Source organism: Sorex fumeus, unplaced genomic scaffold (genome assembly GCF_029834395.1).
Source record: "Sorex fumeus unplaced genomic scaffold, SorFum_2.1 ptg000003l, whole genome shotgun sequence".
Lineage (NCBI taxonomy): Eukaryota > Metazoa > Chordata > Mammalia > Eulipotyphla > Soricidae > Sorex > Sorex fumeus.
Genome location: NW_026606060.1, coordinates 43,446,763 through 43,464,766, shown reverse-complemented (window position 1 = coordinate 43,464,766; position 18,004 = coordinate 43,446,763). Strand labels below are relative to the sequence as shown.

Genomic DNA, 18,004 nt, shown 5'->3' with positions numbered 1-18,004 from the left:
GATTTCAGAGTCACTGAAAAGAATTCAAAGCACTCTAAGGACTGCCCCCCTTTCAAGCACCAACAGTCCTATTTACGGATATCTGAAACGCATCCACCGTTTCCGCCTCAGAAAAACATCTGCCTTTAAAGCCCATCTTTGGTGAGCCACATAACACCCACTGTCTTTGAAAATGTAACATTTGAACAAGCCACGTAAAACTCCCTTTTCAGGAGCGGGAAGGTGGGGGTGCTTTATAAGGAAGTGCATCCCAAAGAAGTTTGGCACTGGAGCCAATTCCCTTCCGGACACTTACCTGGAACAGCGTGTTTGGCCCTTGCAGCCTGGCAGGGCTGAGAGGAGCAACTGGACTGAGGCTGCTCCAGAAGTGTATGCTGGACAGCAGTGGGCTCGGGGTCAGGAGCAATCCGTTGGGTGTCTGGGGAAGAAGCACAGGGCCAGGCTCTGAGACGCGCATCTTGGGACCCAGCCACCATGAGCAGTACCGCGAACCCAGAAACCAGCTCCCCAGTTCAGGGGGATGTGAGCGCTCTGCTGTTTCTACAAAACGGCTGTTGGCTTTTCTGCCGTGTAACTGCATTCACAATTTTACAAAGGAGAAAGGTACAGGCGTGTTAGCATCCCTGAACGCTGCAAGGGAATAGCAATTTTTGTCCAGGAGCTTTCACCAGTTTGTTCCCATCAAGATCATACCAGCAAGGGGCTTTTTGCTTTTTTTTTTTCTTTTTAACCTGTATTTATTTTCCTATCATGGCCACCTATTATATACATACATGCAATTTTTTAAGTGAAATAAAGAGTTTTATTTAGGAAAAGAGAGGGTGGGGGATAGAGGAATGCAGGGTTGATTGGGAAGAGAGAGAGAGAGAGAGAGAGAGAGAGAGAGAGAGAGAGAGAGAGAAAGAGAAAGCACAGTGGGTAGCTGACTCCACAATGTGTGGGCCACACGCATTTGTGATGGGCCTCCCACCCTTTCCTTTGCTCTCAACAGCCCTTTAATACTTTAAGATCTGCTGTCAAACTGCTCTGGGAGCAGCTCCTTCAAAAATGCTGAACTAGGTTTTTCAGACTTAAGCCCGGATGTGGGGCTCGGGAGAATTCATCTTCCTGGTCATGGACTGGAAGAAGAAGGGAAAAAAGTTAAAAAAACAAAAAAAAACAAAAAAAAAACTCCTTTCTTGTCAGATTGGGTATAAGGCCAGAACTCTGGGTTTCCTAGGAGAGCGCCGTGATCTGCCTCTGCTGGCACACACAGCAGGAGGCCCGGAGCCAGCCAGCCGGGAGGCAGAGCAGCAGCCGGCCCCCCTCGAAGCCTGCACACCCCACGCCACCACTGATTCTGGTGAAAGCCAAACACCCACCACTCCGCATCCTCGGGGCTGTGAGGAAGCCCTTAGGGGCTCTGTGTCAGAGGAACTACAGCAAAGGTGCCCATGTGTTTACATCATGCTGGATGCTGAAAATGGTACCCTGCCCCCTTCACCACCCCCAAAACTGGCACCAGCTGCTTCACAGATCAGAGAGGACATTTGGCTCGAACCTGAGTTGAAAGGTTTGCGTTGGTCTGTGGAGCGGAGACAAACACCCAAATGTTCTCACACTCTGAGCTGCTGAAAGGTAAAAGTTATTTGAATCTCTAGTTCTTTGGTTTCCCAGCATTTCCTACATATTGAATGACCTAGGAGGTGACTGGGATAAATACACACTTGAAATAGGCTATCCATTTGTTCTAATCTGAAGCTCTGGAACAAACGGAACAAATGCCCATCTGGCCTGTGGTGCAGACTCAACACCCCGCCCCCGCCTCTGAGACTCCACTGCTTCCAAATGAGGTAAGCCCGCGAAGGCAGCCTGGCCACTCTGCCTCAGTTTATAGATCTGTCAAACAGGGCATGAAAGTGGTTTTATCGCATGATCATTGGGAAAATGAGATAAGGTGATCCGTGAAAAGCTCTAAACATGCAGCAAATACTTGATGGAGTTTAAACTCTGTTCCCAACAAAGCAGGTATAAAAGGCCACCTGACATAGGAATGGATTTCATCTACTTGTGGGTTAAAAGTCTCCACTGAATACAGAAAAGGTTTGGAAGCAGATGGACCAATCCTAGTCAGGAGGGGCTTTACGGTTCTTCTCAGTTCTGATAGGCTGATAGACTGCATTCTATAAGCTCAAGGGACCAAGGACTGATAATTGTATGTGACCCTTCCAGGTTCCAAGCGCAGTATGCCGTGTCAAGAGCTAACCCTATATTTACACCTAACACCCCATGTGCCCAGAGTTTATCCACCAGTGTTTATCCACCTGTTTATCCACCAGTGATCTTTAAAGAGACAGTGAGTCTTCTAAACCAGAGTTTCTACAACTCTGGATAGTGACTCCATATGGGACCACAGAACTATAAAGGTCTTCTTAAAATAAACGTAGGATTTATCACCAGTTTATGTTTGCTTTTGTATACCTCTGTCTCTGTGGTCACAGAAATATTTCTCAGATGAGGACTGGAGAGATAGCAGAGGGGTTAAGGCCTTGCTTGTGGTCACAACCCCAATTTGGTCTCCAGGACTGCATATGGTGCGCTGAGCAATACCAGGAGTTATTCCCAAATGCAGAGTCATGAGCAAGCCCTGAGCATCGCTGGGTGTAGCCCAAAACAAATTCTCTGGTGAAATGGGGTTACAAATGAAGAAAATTTAAGGAGGTCTCTTCTACACCACAAAACACAGCTTGCTCTCAGTTAAGCTCATAGATATATGTTCCTTTTTATACTTATTTATAACCCAGGAACTGAACCCAATGCCATTTTTAGGGTTTTTATCACTGTCATTGTTATTAAACGGAAATATAAAATATATGTACATACATGTATCTTTGTAGCCTAAGATCATGGTGAACTCTATTAGTTCTAGTTCCTTTCCAAACAGTACAACTTTTTTTTTTCTTTTCTAGACTTGACTGACTAGAAATTCCATTGCATTAATTATACATGATGACAGGACATCCTCGTCTTGTCCTGTCTTAGAAGAAAGGATCTGTTTTCATCATTAAGCATAATGTTACCTATAAATTGCCAGTAGTTGCTTTTCATTAAGACAGACTTCTTCATAAAAGAATGAGTTTCAGTTATTTATCACAATTTTTTTGAGGACTCAATCATGAATAGGTGTTGGACTGTTTTTTTCTACATTAGTTAATATACTTCTGTGTTATTTTAAATTTAATTTGTTAACCTGGTGGATTACATTGGTTACATTTTTAATATTAAAACAGTCTTCTTGGATAACCATGAATTCATTATTATTAAATATAGTTAATAGTGCTAATATTTTGTTAAGGATGTTTGAGTTGCTAAAAGATGCTGGTCTGAGTTTTCTTCGTCTGGTTCTGACACTGGAATAATACTAGCTTTATAAATTGAGTTGGAAAGTCTTCTCTTTCTTGCAAAGGTTAATTTCATCCATCTGACTAGTCCGGTACCCAGGAATTCAGTCAAACGTGATTTTATATGTTTCTTTGAAATATTTTTTTAAATAGGGGCCACCGCCAGGAGTGCTTGTTGTGGGGGTTGCTGAGTGTCACTTCTGGCAATGCTGGTCTGGTGGAGAAAGTGCCGGAGAACTCTGCGGTGCCAGTGATCAAGCTCTCGGCCTCTCACACGCTAGGCATTAGATGTTAGGTTTACATAGTCTGAAGTATACCCATGTCTGGCTTTGCGATGTTTGCCCATGGGTGTCTAAGGGATACAGGGCAGACACGAGGCACAGTAGTCTTCTGTGGGCCCTGCTGACTGTGTCTGGAATGTCTCCTCTAATATATGCAAATAAATATTATGAAATGACTTCATCTGCTCCCCTCTCCCGATCCCTGTTTTCCCTGAAGGTCCCATAGTCTTAAAGCAGTTTGGTGGTTTTCTGATGGGAAGTTTCTCTCCAGCGCATCCCTGCTGTGCTCTGTTTGGGACACTGGGCACTTTCAGAGCCTGGAAGCTTGCAGTCCTAGATGCTCAGTCAGGCCCAGGTGGGCAGAGCTGCAAGCCAAATGCTGCTTCCTCCTCCTGCCTGCAGAATGTCACGCTGACTCATGAGGCCCTCTGGAGGGCACCTGGGGTTTCTGAGCCCATTGGCTGCCAGGCAAGGACAGACCCAAGATCCCTTGGGCTGTGGGTATTTCCCAGACGAAAGCCTGTCCTCCGGGGCACTCTGGTCAATGCTCCCCACTAACCCAGAGCTGCCTCTGAGCGGGGCTGGACAGTTGAGATGCCCAAACATGGCCTGCCTGTGTCGTGCCCTCTGACCTCCTCCACCTCTCCCATCATCAACATGCCACCTCCCAGCAAGCCTCTCCCGATGGTGCTGCCTCACGGCACTTTGCAAACACTTTGCCTTAACACCAGCCGCGGTCAGTGTCACACTGTGCAGACGGGCCTATTTCTAGCACCCCTCCACCCCCCCCCCCCACCTCACGGGTCTGTTGAGCTGCTCATCTTTATTGCTCCTGTAGTGCTCTACCTGGAATGTCCCCCACATTCCCACTTCCTTCCAAAGCCAGCATTTCTCACAACACCTCCACTGGCCCCGTCATGGCTGAGCCCAAGCCCCCCAACCACCACCACCACCACAGATTGAGTGCTGAACAGGTCTCGCAGCTGCAGAGAAAACAAGACTGAACCCCGCGCTCACAGCTCTGACCCACTTGCCGAGAGGCAAGCGGCCTTCACCCACTAGCCACTGCCGCAAACAGCGGTTCCTGCATCCTTCTTGAAAAGACCCATTTAGCCCTCCTGTCCAAGGCCCGGAACCTCACAGCCGGCATTGTACACAGAACCCCTCCTGGTGGTGTCTCCCTCCCCACCACCTCACCCAGATCCTGTGTCCACTGGGAACACTGGCACTGTTTGGGGGATGGAGGGCAACTCAGCCTCCTTCAAGTGCAGTTTCTAGGCTCCCCATAACCGAGTCTCTAGTTTCCTTCCATGAGCCCTCCTCCCCCTGCGTGCTGAGTCCTGAGGCCAGCACCTCCCAGTCCTTCAGCTGGGATTCCAGAACACCCTCGACCAGCCAGCCCACGGAGCTGGGGTGAAATCTGCCTGGCAGGCCTTTCATTTTCATGACTTTTTTTTTCTTTTTTGGGTCACACTCGGCTTTGCACAGGGGTTACTCCTGGCTCAAGCACTCAGGAACTACTCCTGGAGGTGCTCGGGGACTATATGGGATGGAGGACGTCCTTTCCCACAACCCACAACCCTGGGTTAAGAAGAGGGAAATTAACCTTTGCAAGAAAGAGAAGACTTTCCCACAAGATGAGGGATGCTAAGTCCTCTTATCTCCACGTTCTTTCCCACAACCTCCTTCAAGTGCAGTTTCTAGGCAGACGCCCTACCTGCTATCACTCTAGCCCCATTTTCATGATTCCACCCACGTCTTTAGCATGTTCTGCACTCCCAAAGCTCCTCTCCAGCTGTCAGGACCCCCCCCCCAACCCCTGCTCAGCTGCTGGCCCCTCACATTTGCACCCTCATCCCGTGAATGAACTCTTCCTCCCAGCACCACAAGCAGCTTTTGACTATTCCCCCAACCCTCCCTGCCACCTCCTCTGAATGCATGTGGGCACCATGGGGGTGGGGGGAGGGGGGAAGCTTAGCTCGCGCCTGGCCAACCCTCTCCGTCTCCAGCCAGTCCCCGGGCTTCCAGAAGCCCCATCAGCATCTTTCCCCTCCCCAGCTTAGCGAATGCCTCCTTCCGTGGGCTAAATATTTCTGTGCTGCTGCTGGCTACTATAGTAACCGCCTTCCTGACGCTCGGGGACGGACGAGCTCATTCATTTGTGTTTGTGTCCTGAGTTCTAGCACCATGTGTGCAAGTCAGGTGCTCAGTTCCTGTTTACTGAACGGAATCCAGGAACCTTCCTGTTTCCGTTCGGAAGGTGCTTTTCAGCCCCAGTATGTGACTCCCACCACATGTGGTCACCTCCCTGTAGTCATGGTGAAGTCCTAAAAATAGGCACTTGTACATGCCCCCACGTCCTTTCCCACAAAGAATGCTCAGTGATTGTTGGTAAGTTCTGAGAGGGACTTAGGTTTCTCTTGACCCCTATCTCTAGCAGCTGTTGCTTTCCTGACAAAACAAGTGAAATTCCTCAGCCGGGCTTTAAGATTGCAGGCAGATCTCACGCAGCTTGAAGTAACCCGTGGCCCAGAGGCCTTCCTGAGAGCAGGGCCTGTGGTTCGCCAGCTCCGGGTCCCCAGAGATGGTGGTGGAACAGCAGGTGTTTCACACAATTATCTCCCAAATGAATTCATTAGCAAGTGGCAACGATTTGTTACCTGGCTGGCTAAAAAGGATATGCGTGAGCTGCTCAACCAGACATTTTTTGTGGATCATCAGATTTGGCGTTCTGAGAGTACAGGAAGTCACCATGGCTTTAAGAAATAGCAGATGAAAAGGACTTAGCATCCCTCATCTTCCTCCCCTAAGGGAGGCTCACCAACTTTCCAGGACAATGTCATCTTGGGAATGAAAAAAATACCCCCTTTCCCAATAAAAAAAGGGGGGCCAAAGAGATAGCACAATGGGTAAGGCACTTGCCTTGTATATGGCTGCCCTGGGTTCGATCCTTGGCAGTACATGTGCTCCCCCATCCCAACTCCAAGTGATCCCCAAGAACAGAGCCAGGAGTAAGCACTGCTGGGCGTGGCCCCAAAACAAACAAAAAGATCTTCCAATAAAAGTTGATGAAGCCTCTCTGTAATCTCCTGAGTCTGATTCACATAAAAACCAACAATTTACAGGCTTTGGAAGAATGGAATTGCCTGGGAAAGCACTGAATGGGCTGGTCCTAAGAGAGGGAGGAACAAAATAGAAATTTCCGTTGTGGGCCCAGGGTAGGTACACAGAGTGGCTGAGGAGAGCAAAGACAGAAAGGCCAGAACTGGGTGGAGGTGGTGGAACCATGAAGTTTCAACAGAGATGATAGATGGGGAGAAGCGGACTCCCCGGGTTAGGAAGAAGGAAACGACACACCAGGGTCATTTTGGCTGGCCAGTCCAGAGCTGGGCAAAACTAGACACCTGAGGCCCGCTCGGGATGGGAGATGCGTGCCAAAAGTAGACTACAGACTGAACATGATGGCCATTCAATACTTGCATTGCAGACCACAACACCCTAAAGGAAAGAGAGAGTAAAAGGGAATGTGCCTGTCACAGAGGCGGGAGTGGGGAGGAGAGCAGAGGAAATGGGGGGTGGGTGGGAGAGATACTGGGAACATTGGTGGTGGAGAACAGGCACTGGTGGAGAGGTGGGCACTCAATCATTGTATGACTGAAACGTGGCACTATAGCACTGTCCTCCCATTGTTCATTGATTTGCTCGAGCGGGCCCAGTAACGTCTCCATTGTGAGACTTGTCGTTACTGTTTTTTGGCATATCAAATATGTCACGGGGAGTTTGCCAGGCTTTGCCATGTGGGCACGATACTTTGGTAGCTTGCCGGGCTCTCCGAGAGGGGCGGAAAAATTGAACCGGGGTTGGCCCGGGTTGGCTTTGTGCAAGGCAAGCATCCTACTCACTGTGCTATTTGTAACTCCAACTTTATCTCACGGTGATTCATTAAAAAATAATAAATAATAATAATAAAAGAAAAACTAGGCACCTGACCTGGAGCACCGTGTGCTACAAACTGCCAGTGACTTCTTCCGGGGCAGACATCTCCTTGGACATCCGCCCCCGAGGGCAGCGTGGAGGAAGCTGCAGGCCAACGTGAGTGAGGAAGACTCCCAAGTGTGTAATGCAGGAAAATGTCAATCTTTCTGGGGCTGGGGTATCAGTTCGAATTGGCAGAGCACATACCTGGCAGGGGCAAGGGCCTGAGTCTGACCGCCAGTACTACATGGCCCCCAGCACCACCCTATTAAAAAAAAATGCCAACTCAAGCTGGAAAGGTAGTATAGCAGGTAAGGCGCTTGTCCTGAGCACTGCTAGGTGCTGTGGTCCAGACAACCCCCCACCCCCCAAAATAGGCAAACCTTCCTTGCTGCAATCATACTAAGTGTGAAATGGGCCTCTTTTAAGAAATAGCAGACGAAGTGGCCAGAGACCCTGACCACTCCTCACAAGGGGTGTCTATGGGAGGGTGTCCAAGCTCCCACCCACCCCTGACGATTCTGCCTCCAAGCTGTCACAGCCGGCAGCAGGTGCCGCAAAAATGGAGATGCAACCAGCGCTAATCCAAGTCCAAACAGATGAGACAGCCGGCATGGGGGCCGGGGGGTGGCGTGCATCCTCCCTCCCCAGTGCCGTCCAGCATGTTCTACCGCACTTGGCGACGCCATGCCTGGGCCAGGCTCTGACACTCCAGACCCACTGAACACGGTTCGGAGTCCAGGCGGCAGTGGGAACGGAAGAGGCCCACAGGGGGGAGAGGGGCAGGTGGCGTGCGGCGCAGATGCCGGGGAGCTGGTTCCAGCTGGCGCCAGCGCGGCTTCCAGGGCGCCTGGCCAGGAACCAGGAGGGCCCTGTGTCTCGGCTCCTCCGATCTCCATTTCTGGAGCGTCTGCCCTCAGAGATAACAGCCTGGCGCTCCCAGCAGCATCCGAGATGACCTCGGTGGCTGGGTTCCAGCTGCAGTGCTCCTTTGGGGGCCCAGCTGGCCTGTCGCCCTCTCCAGTCTCCTCACTCAGGACCTTGTCGTACGTGCTGTAAGGGTCTCTGGTGTCCTGTCCCGTCTGCCTATGTCAGTCGTCTTTCTTAGGAGGAATAAGGACAATTTCGGCAGCACTTTGGACAAGCGCCACAGGCATGCTATGACACTCTTTGAATTGGTGCTTCGTTTGGGGGCAGGACAGCAGTGCCACCCCAGGGCCACCCAGTGCTGAGGACCGAAAGCAGGATGGTGTCTTGACAATGAAGATGCAAGCTGGGCAGTGCTCCATCATGGGGACCTCTCCCTGTGTCACCGTGAGAACGGCAGAACACTGACACTTTTTCATGCTCATCAGGTCATACCTCTAACTTTGCATCTGGGCCCAGCTAGGGCCGAAGCGGGTCCCCTGGGGCAATTGCAGCCATAGCTGTAACCTGGTCATGCCCAGACCGTCTCCATCCTCTCCTCCTTTCTTCCCTGTTTCTAGCTGAAAAGGATGGGGGCAAGTCTTGGAATGCTACAGCACATAAAGAAATAACCCTTACATTACGTATACATGATCAGGGGTGGGGGTGGGGGGGATTTTTTTATTGTCAGGACACCAAGACATTGTGACGGCACACTCCATTTTATCTCCTCTGAAGCCACCAGTTAAGGATCTCTAGGAGGGGCCACAGGGCCTGGTGGTAACAGTTGCTCCTGACTGTCGCTCGCTGTCCTAGCTCAATTCCGTCAACCTCACACCCTCCCATAATAGGGCCGGGAAGAAGGGTCCAAGAGTCCCTCCCAGGCACCTCCTGGTCCCCTGAGCACCACCAGGAATGACCCCTAGACTCAGAGCCAGGAGCAGCCCTGGTGGCTGAGCAAGCAGCAGCCTATGAATCTAGCGGCAAAGCAACCCCCTCCCACCCCATGCACCCATCTGCCCTAAAATGCCAGCTGAAGAAGGAATGCACCTCCAAGCACCCTGAAAGGCAAAGGGCTTCACCCCATGGGGCTTGACTCTGCTAAACCCCTGCTCCGTGGCTTCCTCTCCCCGTGGGACCTGGGTCTCCTCACAGCGGCAACTTCCGGGGGTTGCTGTAGTTCTCGTGTCCTCCAGACGACCTTCCCCACAGTGGCCTCGATGGACACCATTCCGGGGTGACTTGGCCTCAAGCAGTGTTCAGGAGGCCCGGAGGCCACCCCCAGTGAAGGAGGCCAACAGGGCCAGAGGGTTCACTGAGGTGGTGCTACTTAGGCCTGCTCTGACTCAGAGTCCATGCCCAGTGCCTGGGCAATGCCAGGGATGGGACTCAGTGTGTGCACCCCATCCCCGAACCCCTGCCCCAGCCTAGCATCCATCTTCATATTGGCACACGAGAGGCATACTAGCTGTCAAGTGCCCACGGGATGGACCATCATGAAGCCCAGCTGCCTTCCAGAACATCACCTGCCTGCTCAGCTGCCCCGGAGGCATTCCTGCATTCACCACAGCAGTGGCTAGTGGCACCTGTCCTGCTCCCAGGGTCCAAGTCTTTTTTCCCATGGATCCTGTGGGTTGGAGGTGACTGTCCTTCACACACACACGGGAGCTTCCAGGCACAGGCACAGGTCTGTGGTGACTTCCTCTTTCTTTCTTTCTTTTTTTTTTAGGCACCATGATTTGCAATATTCATAGTAGCACAGTTTCTTGCAAAACCATTGCAACACCCTGCCCCAGCCCGCCAGCTCCCCTGCGCCGTGCCCCGGTGTTCCCCCCACCTCTGCTCCTACCCCTTCCGCAGGCCCCCTACAGGTAAGTATTCTTCCCATTAAAGACCGGTTCTCAGTCTCTGCTGCCTTTGAGTAGTGGTTGTTTTTCTGCCATGTTACTTTCTTGGCCGCATGGTTTGACTGTGTGAGGACCAAACCCAGTGGTGCCCAGGGGCTAGTCCCGTCTCTGTGCTGGGCACTCCTGCCGGAGTGATGAGCCTGGGCCTCCCGCAGCAAAGCAAGAGCTCCAGCCCTTGAAGCCATCACTCTGCCTCTCCCCTGCCTTCTAATCTCTGTGTCTGGGAGCGACACTGGGTAGTGCTCAGGGCTTACTCCTGACTCTGCACTCAGGGTTCAGGGAACAGTGTGGGGTGGCAGAGATCAAACTGGAGTTGGTCGCATGCCAAACAAGTGCCTTACCCCATCTCCCTGGCACAGAGCCTCCTCCCCATTTGTTTTGTTAATAGTCCCCCTCTGTGTTGCTGGGTGAGGAACGCGCAGTGCCAGGGGCTGGACCCAGAGCCTCACACATGCCACCCCGAAGATCTTAACTTTGGAAAGACAGAAGCTCCCCAAGTGGCTCCTCCTTCCCATGTGCCACCTTGCCTGGGCGCGGCCGGACGCCAGGGAGGACTCTTACCTGGGCAGTGAAGAAGGCCGGGGTGAGGGAGCCAGAGGGCAGAGCCGGGCTGTTAAGGGCGATGGAGCCAATGTCGGTGCCAGAGAGCACCAGCGGGGGCGCCGAGATTTCCAAGCCTTTGGGTTTTTTGGCCTTGGGGGGAAGAGATGGAGACCTGCTCTTGGAGCCTGCGGAGAGGTTCAAGGGCTCTAGGGAATCTGAGTCCTGGCAGGCAGCCTCCAGGAAGAGGCTCCGGTGTTCGGGCGGGAGGGGCGAGTGGGGGGACAAGGAGGGGGAGCGCGAGGACGCGGGCGAGGTGGAGGACGAGATGCTGGCGGCATTTGGCAACATGAGCGAGGAGATCTTGGCCGAGACGGACGAGGCCAGGAAGGCCTCCGAGGTGGAGGGCAGGGACACCACGGGCCTGCTGGTGTGCTTGTCGGTTTTATTGGTCACAAACCTAATGACAGTCCTGACTTCCTCCACGGGGGGCCCGTCCTCGGGCTGCTCCTCCAGCTTCTCCGTCTTGATGGCCTTGAAGGGCTCGGGCGGGTTCTGCAGGGAGTTGATGGTGAAGGACGAGTAGAGCCCCGAGTGGATGTACTCGTTGCGGCTGGCGCTCTTGAGGGCGGACAAGCCGTGCCGGTGCACATCGCGGGCCTCGGGGGACACCTTGCAGTCGCTGTCCTGCAGCAAGAGGCCCTCGCGGCTGAGCTCCACCGAGTGGGGGTCCATTTTCAGGATCTCCGGGAAGGAGACGAACTTGTACACGAACTTCTGCCCAATCACCTTCTTGATGATGTTCTGAGAAAACAAAAGGAGGGAGGGGAAAGGGGGGGAAGGAAAAGGTGAGTGCACCACGTCTGATGGACACATCTCGGCTCAGGGCCAGGGGACAGAGGACATGTGCAGGAGAATCAGAATGGCATTCCACGGTGTGATCTTTGGCAGAGTGGGTGCCTTTCTCCGCTTCTCCATCTGCAAAGTGAGGCTTTTGAAACCTAATCGTATCCAAACGGCTGTCAGTAAGTGCTCTGCTCACCCTATTGCGGGCATTGTTCATGCATTGCTGCCTGTCAGCTTCACAGCAATCCTAAGAGGAAGCAGCATTGCTCCCAGGTGCAAAACTCAAGAAGAGAGGCTTAGAGCACTTAGCCCAGGTGGCCACTTGGCAGGTAAGCGGTGGCAACCTCGATTCCTTAACCGGGATACCACGTGGCCTTACCTGCCCCTGGGACCTGTGTGAGTTCAGTGAAATGGGAATGTACTCTGGGAAGCTGAGAAGCACGACAGAAACTCTAAATGACTACCACCAAAGGCCATGGTGTCTTGTTCAGTCATATTGCCACGTCTCCACCTTTTTAAATTTTTGCCAAGAAAACCTCTGGCGGGAAAAAAACAAAAACAAAAACTGCCTATTGGGATCTTGACAGCATCCAGACAGTAGGGTTTGCTTCTGGTCTCCCAGCAGTAAGATGAGATGAAAAGCAAACATTATTGCAGCAAGTTGTCACAGCTCTTTGGGAGAAAGGGCTTTATGTTATATGGCAGCCTGCACCATCCTTGAGGTTTCTTCCTTGAGGGATTCATGATCCATGGTGCTATCAAATGCTTGTGGGGAGCATGGGGAGACCAAAAATGGTCTCTTTAAAGCAGATAGCATCATCCTAGAGAGAAAGACCAGTGTGGCTCATTAGAAACTGCTGCACCTAAATCTTGCCCTTCCCCAAATCATGGAGCGGTGGGGAGAAGGGCTTCAGAAACAGCTGCCAGTGGGCGCCTACCCTGACCTAGAGGTTGTGTCGGATCTTTACTACAGGATGCCAGGCATCAACCTTTCTTGGGACATAAGCGATCTCCAGGAAGAGCTACAATCTGCCAAGGACCATCAAGATGAAATTTTAAAGCCGAAGTTTTTGTCCTCACAGACGTGGCAAGAGAGAATGAAAGTATATAAAATACTGTCTTCACTGAGCTCTCCCTGACATTTCCCATTGATTTCAGACATGTCATCATCCTTGGCTTTCTCTATGGCACAATGGTGGTCAGGATAAGGCAGGTTTTCATCCATCTCAACACTGTCAACAGTGGACCTTCCCCAGGTAGTAAGAACCTTTAAGACCCACACTGTTAGCAACTTTCAAATACAAGAGCTGAAATTTCACTAAAGGCGGGCGCTCCTCATGCGATCAGAGTTTGGCTGAGAATCGCATTTGCCTTCCCTCTCTTGCTGCATGGCTGTAGCCTGCAGACACGTCCTTTCCCTCCTTCCCCAGATCACCATCCCATGGATGGAATCACTTAGGCGTCAGGAGGGAAGAGCACGTTTACCACATTGCGGAGATTATCAAGGAGGGGGAATCCTTAGGGGAGGCAACTAGGAGAGGGACCCACCAGGTCCCCAATGAGCACAGGAAATCCCAGCCACGCTAACCATGGCCAACAGTGCTCTGCAGTGGCACAGGGCATGCTCCCAGCCTGGCATACTCAGTACAACTTCACCCACTGCTCCTCCACCCGCCTCGTTCTCACACTGAACAACAGCAAAGCAGCAACCACTTGCAAAGCATCAGGACAAGCTAGGAAGCTCAGCCTGGGCCCCACTGGCTGCATCTCTGCCAAGATCCACCCTGCTGTGGGGCGAAGGGCAACCTGGGATGGAATCGGCTCCTGGCTGGAAAGGGTGTCTGGCCCGGGACACCCCAGTCCCAGAGCTGGGTCCTATACAAAGCAACTTGCTTGGCTGGGGTGGGAGGTGGGGGGTGGGGGGATCCTCTGCTAAATTCCAAAGGTATTTTAATTTTTTTCACTCGTAGTACTTTCATTGCTAGGGAACACTTTATTTGGCCCTCAGTTTGAACACTCAAGCCGTGAATTATAACGCTTAAATAATGTGAATTATTAACGCTTAAATAATGACACAGAGGAAAAGGAGAGAAAAAAGAAACTGTGTGGTCTGCATCACTATACTGATAGGTTAAGAAACTGTTTGAAGGAGGACAAAAATAAAAGTGATCTTTTGTGCTATGATGTGTATCCAGAACGTAATGGCTGGGCAGGGATTCCTCATCTAAGCAATCCCGAGAATGACCTGGGTGGGGCTGAGATAAAAATTAAAATGCCAGGGGCTGGAGCAACAGTACAGCAGATAGCGCATTTGCCTTGCTTGTGGCTGAGAGGGTTCAATTCAGCATCCCATATGGTTCCCCTGAGCACTGCCAAGAATAATTCCTGAGTGCAGAGCCAGGAATAACCCCTGAGCATTGTTGGGTGTGACTGCCCCCCCTCCCGAAAAAAAAAATAAACTGGTGATGACTAATTAAAAATCAATAAATAAAAATGCCTTTTTATCCTCAAAAACAAACAAAAAATAAGCTGGAACTCAAGCTGAGATGGTGACTCCAGGTTTAGAGTTATGCCTTATACGGGAAAGGTCGGGGGAGCCTCCTCAGAGCTGCTGGAAACCCCCCTCAAAAAAGAAGCTGGTGGAGTGGGGAGATGGTACAGGGAGGGAGTGGGCACACCAGTCAATTCCTGGTGCCACCTGCCCTCTCCCAACATCAATCGAGTGTAGTCTTGGGCATTCTTGGGCACTGCTGAGCGTAGCCCTGGTGGTCCCCTGGAACTGTGGGACCAGGCGGCTGACAATCACCAGAAAGGTGTCCAGGTGCCCTAAGCAACCCCCACCGCCACCCCAAACAAGTGGGAAACTGAGAACAATTGTGCATAGATAGCTAATAGCTAAGCTCTGACATCTCCAAAGCATGAGGAACACACATACTCGCAGACTCATGAAGCTGGGCAGAGAACAGTACCTGCCCTAGAACAGTACCCAGGGACAGAGGAGCCACGTGCCACGGAGACACAGCACACAGCCACGTACCCGGGGTCACGAGCTCCTGATTCACTCATGTATGAGAAATATCCAGAATATTCTAGAGAAAACGACAGATTAGGCATTTCCTAGGGGCTCAAAAATTGAGGGGAGATAGTTCAGAGGCAAGGGATTGGGGAGGAAGAAAGAGAAACGGTGAAAATATTTCTATAAAAGCCTTAAAGCCGGGGAGCCACACCCCTTAAATGGGTGACATCCATGGTGTGCAAATTATGCTTCTACTGAACAGCTGTAAGAGAGATCATGGGGAAAAGTCTCCCATCCCTACCCCCGCAGCCCTGTGACAGAAACAACCCCCCACACCGCGTGAGCGGAGGGTGCACAACAGCAGATGTGACCCCCGAGGAAGAGCTGGCCGCGAGCAGCCCGGACACTGGCCGTGGTGGTGCTAGTCTCAGCCAAGGCCCACACACCGCGCCCGAACAGCGGGTGCTCGGGGAGCCAGCGCCCTGGGCCTCGGATGCCAGAACTGAGTCATCTCATCATGGGAATCTGTTGCTCAGTTTAGTTTTGTGCTTGGTTTGAGGCACAAGGATACCCCAGTGTTGGCTATGTCCCAAACAGGTTCCCGGGGGGTCTGGGAGCCGCAGCTGTGATTCCTGGCCACTGGGGCTGTAATTCAGGGCAAGGAACAAGGATGCAGAGCATCTAGTGCCGGGATTCTGGTCCATCCCAGCAGTGCTCAGGGGCCATGTGGTTAGGCCAGGAATGGGCCTAGGGTAGCACATACAATGCACTCACCCGAACCTCTGGAATCTCTTCTATCCCTGAAGCTGGAACCCTTTGGCCAATTTTGACCCTTTTCCCCTACGCTAAAGGCTCTGGTAGCCTTTGATCTACTCTGTTTTACAAGTTTGACTTTTGATAGATTCTGCGTAACAGAGGAGATGATTCAGGATCTATCTTTTCTAACTAGTTTCAGGGAAGGTTTCCCCACGGCCCAACTAGAACCAAGGAATGGGGAAAACTGGATAGGTTCTGATGGAGACACAGGTCCCTGGATGGATGCTCACTGGTCCAATGCCTGCTCAACTCAACTCTGGATGTGAAAATGCGCCATTGCCGGGACACTGAACTCAGCCAGACACACAACCCCATCGCGAGCAGAGCCATGTAGGCACCTAGAGAACCTCTGATTTACTCACTTTGTTTTATGGGGTTTTTTTTCAAGATTTTTTTTTTTGAATCACTGTGAGATAGACCCCAACAAAACTGTTCATGACTAGGCTTCAGTTATAGTGTTCAGTACCCATCCCTTCACCAGAATACATTTCCCAGCACCAGTGTCCTCAGTTTCCCTCCCATCACCCCCCACTTTCCCTCCAGCCTGTCTCTAAGAACACGGAAAGAGTCTCTCATCCCTAAGCCCTGTCCCTGTCCCCGTTCCTGTCCCTCTCCCTCCTTTTATGGTCTTGGAGTCACACCCAGCAGTGCTCAGAGAATGAGGTGGTTCCAGGAAGGGAACCTCAGCTCTCTGACCGGAATATGCACATTTTAAAAATAATTTTTATTAGTGAAACACCATGAGGTACAGTTGTAGACTCACAAACTTTTTGTGCTTGGGCTTCAGTTATACAGTGATCAAACATATGCGCATATTTGAAGGTTGCTCTGTAAACATGGAGCAGGGGAGTGAGAAGAGCTGAGAACCGGCTGAGAACGTGATGTACCAGTCACTGGATTAGCAGCCCGGCTACCTGGAGCTCATGAGTCCTGTGAGGGAGAGAAAGGGGCTACCGGCCGCACTACAGAGACGGGCAAATCAAGGGCTCCAGGGAAATGACCCACAGGGCTGAGCTAGTCCTGAGGCAGCTGACTCCAGAAGACCACCTGGTCCTCATGACAGTGGACACATGAAGTAAGTCAATGAAACAGCGGGGGGGGGGGGGGGGCACAAGAGCAATGGGACCTGGTTCTTAGGAAAAGTGGTGAAGACACTGAGAAAAATAAGTCTGGGTTTTGCCCCTTCCTCCCAGACACACAAGTATTTGTTGCTCACTGTTGCCTGGTAACAGGGACAGACACATGTGGGTCAGTGTCCAGCTGAGCTAAGGGCCGCTCGGCCGTGGTCTGAGGCACGGCGGCTGCCAACTGATCCCCTCCCACAAGGGACCAGCCTCTGGCTCTGAAATTTCCCATGAAATACGCAGTCTGTGGTCTTGCAAAGCTGTCGGTAGACCTGAAAGTCGGGGGTCTGTGGGTGTGTTTCTGCCCTGCCCCCCAATACAGAGAAAGTGTGTGACCGAGAACTCAGTCCTGCGGGGAGACAGCTCATTATGCTCCCCCTGAGCAGTTTTGAGAGAGAATATGGGGTAAGTCTTCCATCTCTACACCCTGCGGCCCTGTGACAGAAACCCCCCCCCCCACACACAAACTGTGTGAGCTGACAGTGCACAACACTGATGTGACCCCCCCCTTCCCCAGGAAGAGCTGGCCGCGAATAGCCTGGACACGAGTCAAGGTGACAACAGTCTCGGCCAAGGGGCTGGAGCAATAGCATAGTGGGTAGGGCATTTGCCTTGCATGCGGCCAACCCGGGTTCGATTCCCAGCATCCCATATGGTCCCCTGAGCACTGCCAGGGGTAATTCCTGAGTACAGAGCCAAGAGTAACCACTGTGCATTGCCAGGGGTGAACCAAAAAGCAAAAAAAAAAAAAAAGTCTCGGCCAAGGCCCACACACTGCACACCAAACCAGCGCAGTTCGCTCTTGCGGTTCCTCTTTCCAGGAGGCTGAAACCAGTTCCGGAATTTATCAGCTCTGAGGAAGCCTAGTGGTCAGTGGGCTGGCCCAGATGGGCTGGTGGCGACCAGGACACCATGGCAGCACCCGGACCACCATGCGGGGCTGAGGATGGAACTGGGGGTCTTGCACAGGTCAAAGGAACTGGGGCCAAAGTCTTCGAGTCATCCCTCTGGCCTCTGTGCTTGCTTTTCCAAATGACTTCCTGTGAGGGAAAAGAAATGCTTATGCAATTGAATTTACCCCTTGACTCTGATGCTACTCTGGGGTTACAGTAACTCTGTTGAGACTGGATAGATAACTAGCAAGAGAAAATGGGTTCCCTGCAGGAACCAGGCACTCCAAGAGACAGGAACATGCCAGAGGCTAAGAGTCTGG

General features: G+C 51.8%; 1 protein-coding gene across 1 annotated transcript in view; it reads right to left on the bottom strand.

Moving 5' to 3' along the window:
- Positions 1 to 18,004, bottom strand: part of ELK3 (ETS transcription factor ELK3) — a 78,401-nt gene that overhangs the window by 10,931 nt on the left and 49,466 nt on the right. The window contains exons 3-4 of the mRNA XM_056119856.1: positions 11,011 to 11,793; positions 296 to 418 (exon numbers count right to left, since the gene is read on the bottom strand). Coding sequence (XP_055975831.1) covers positions 296 to 418; positions 11,011 to 11,793 — 906 coding nt within the window. The remainder of the gene's footprint in view (positions 1 to 295; positions 419 to 11,010; positions 11,794 to 18,004) is intronic.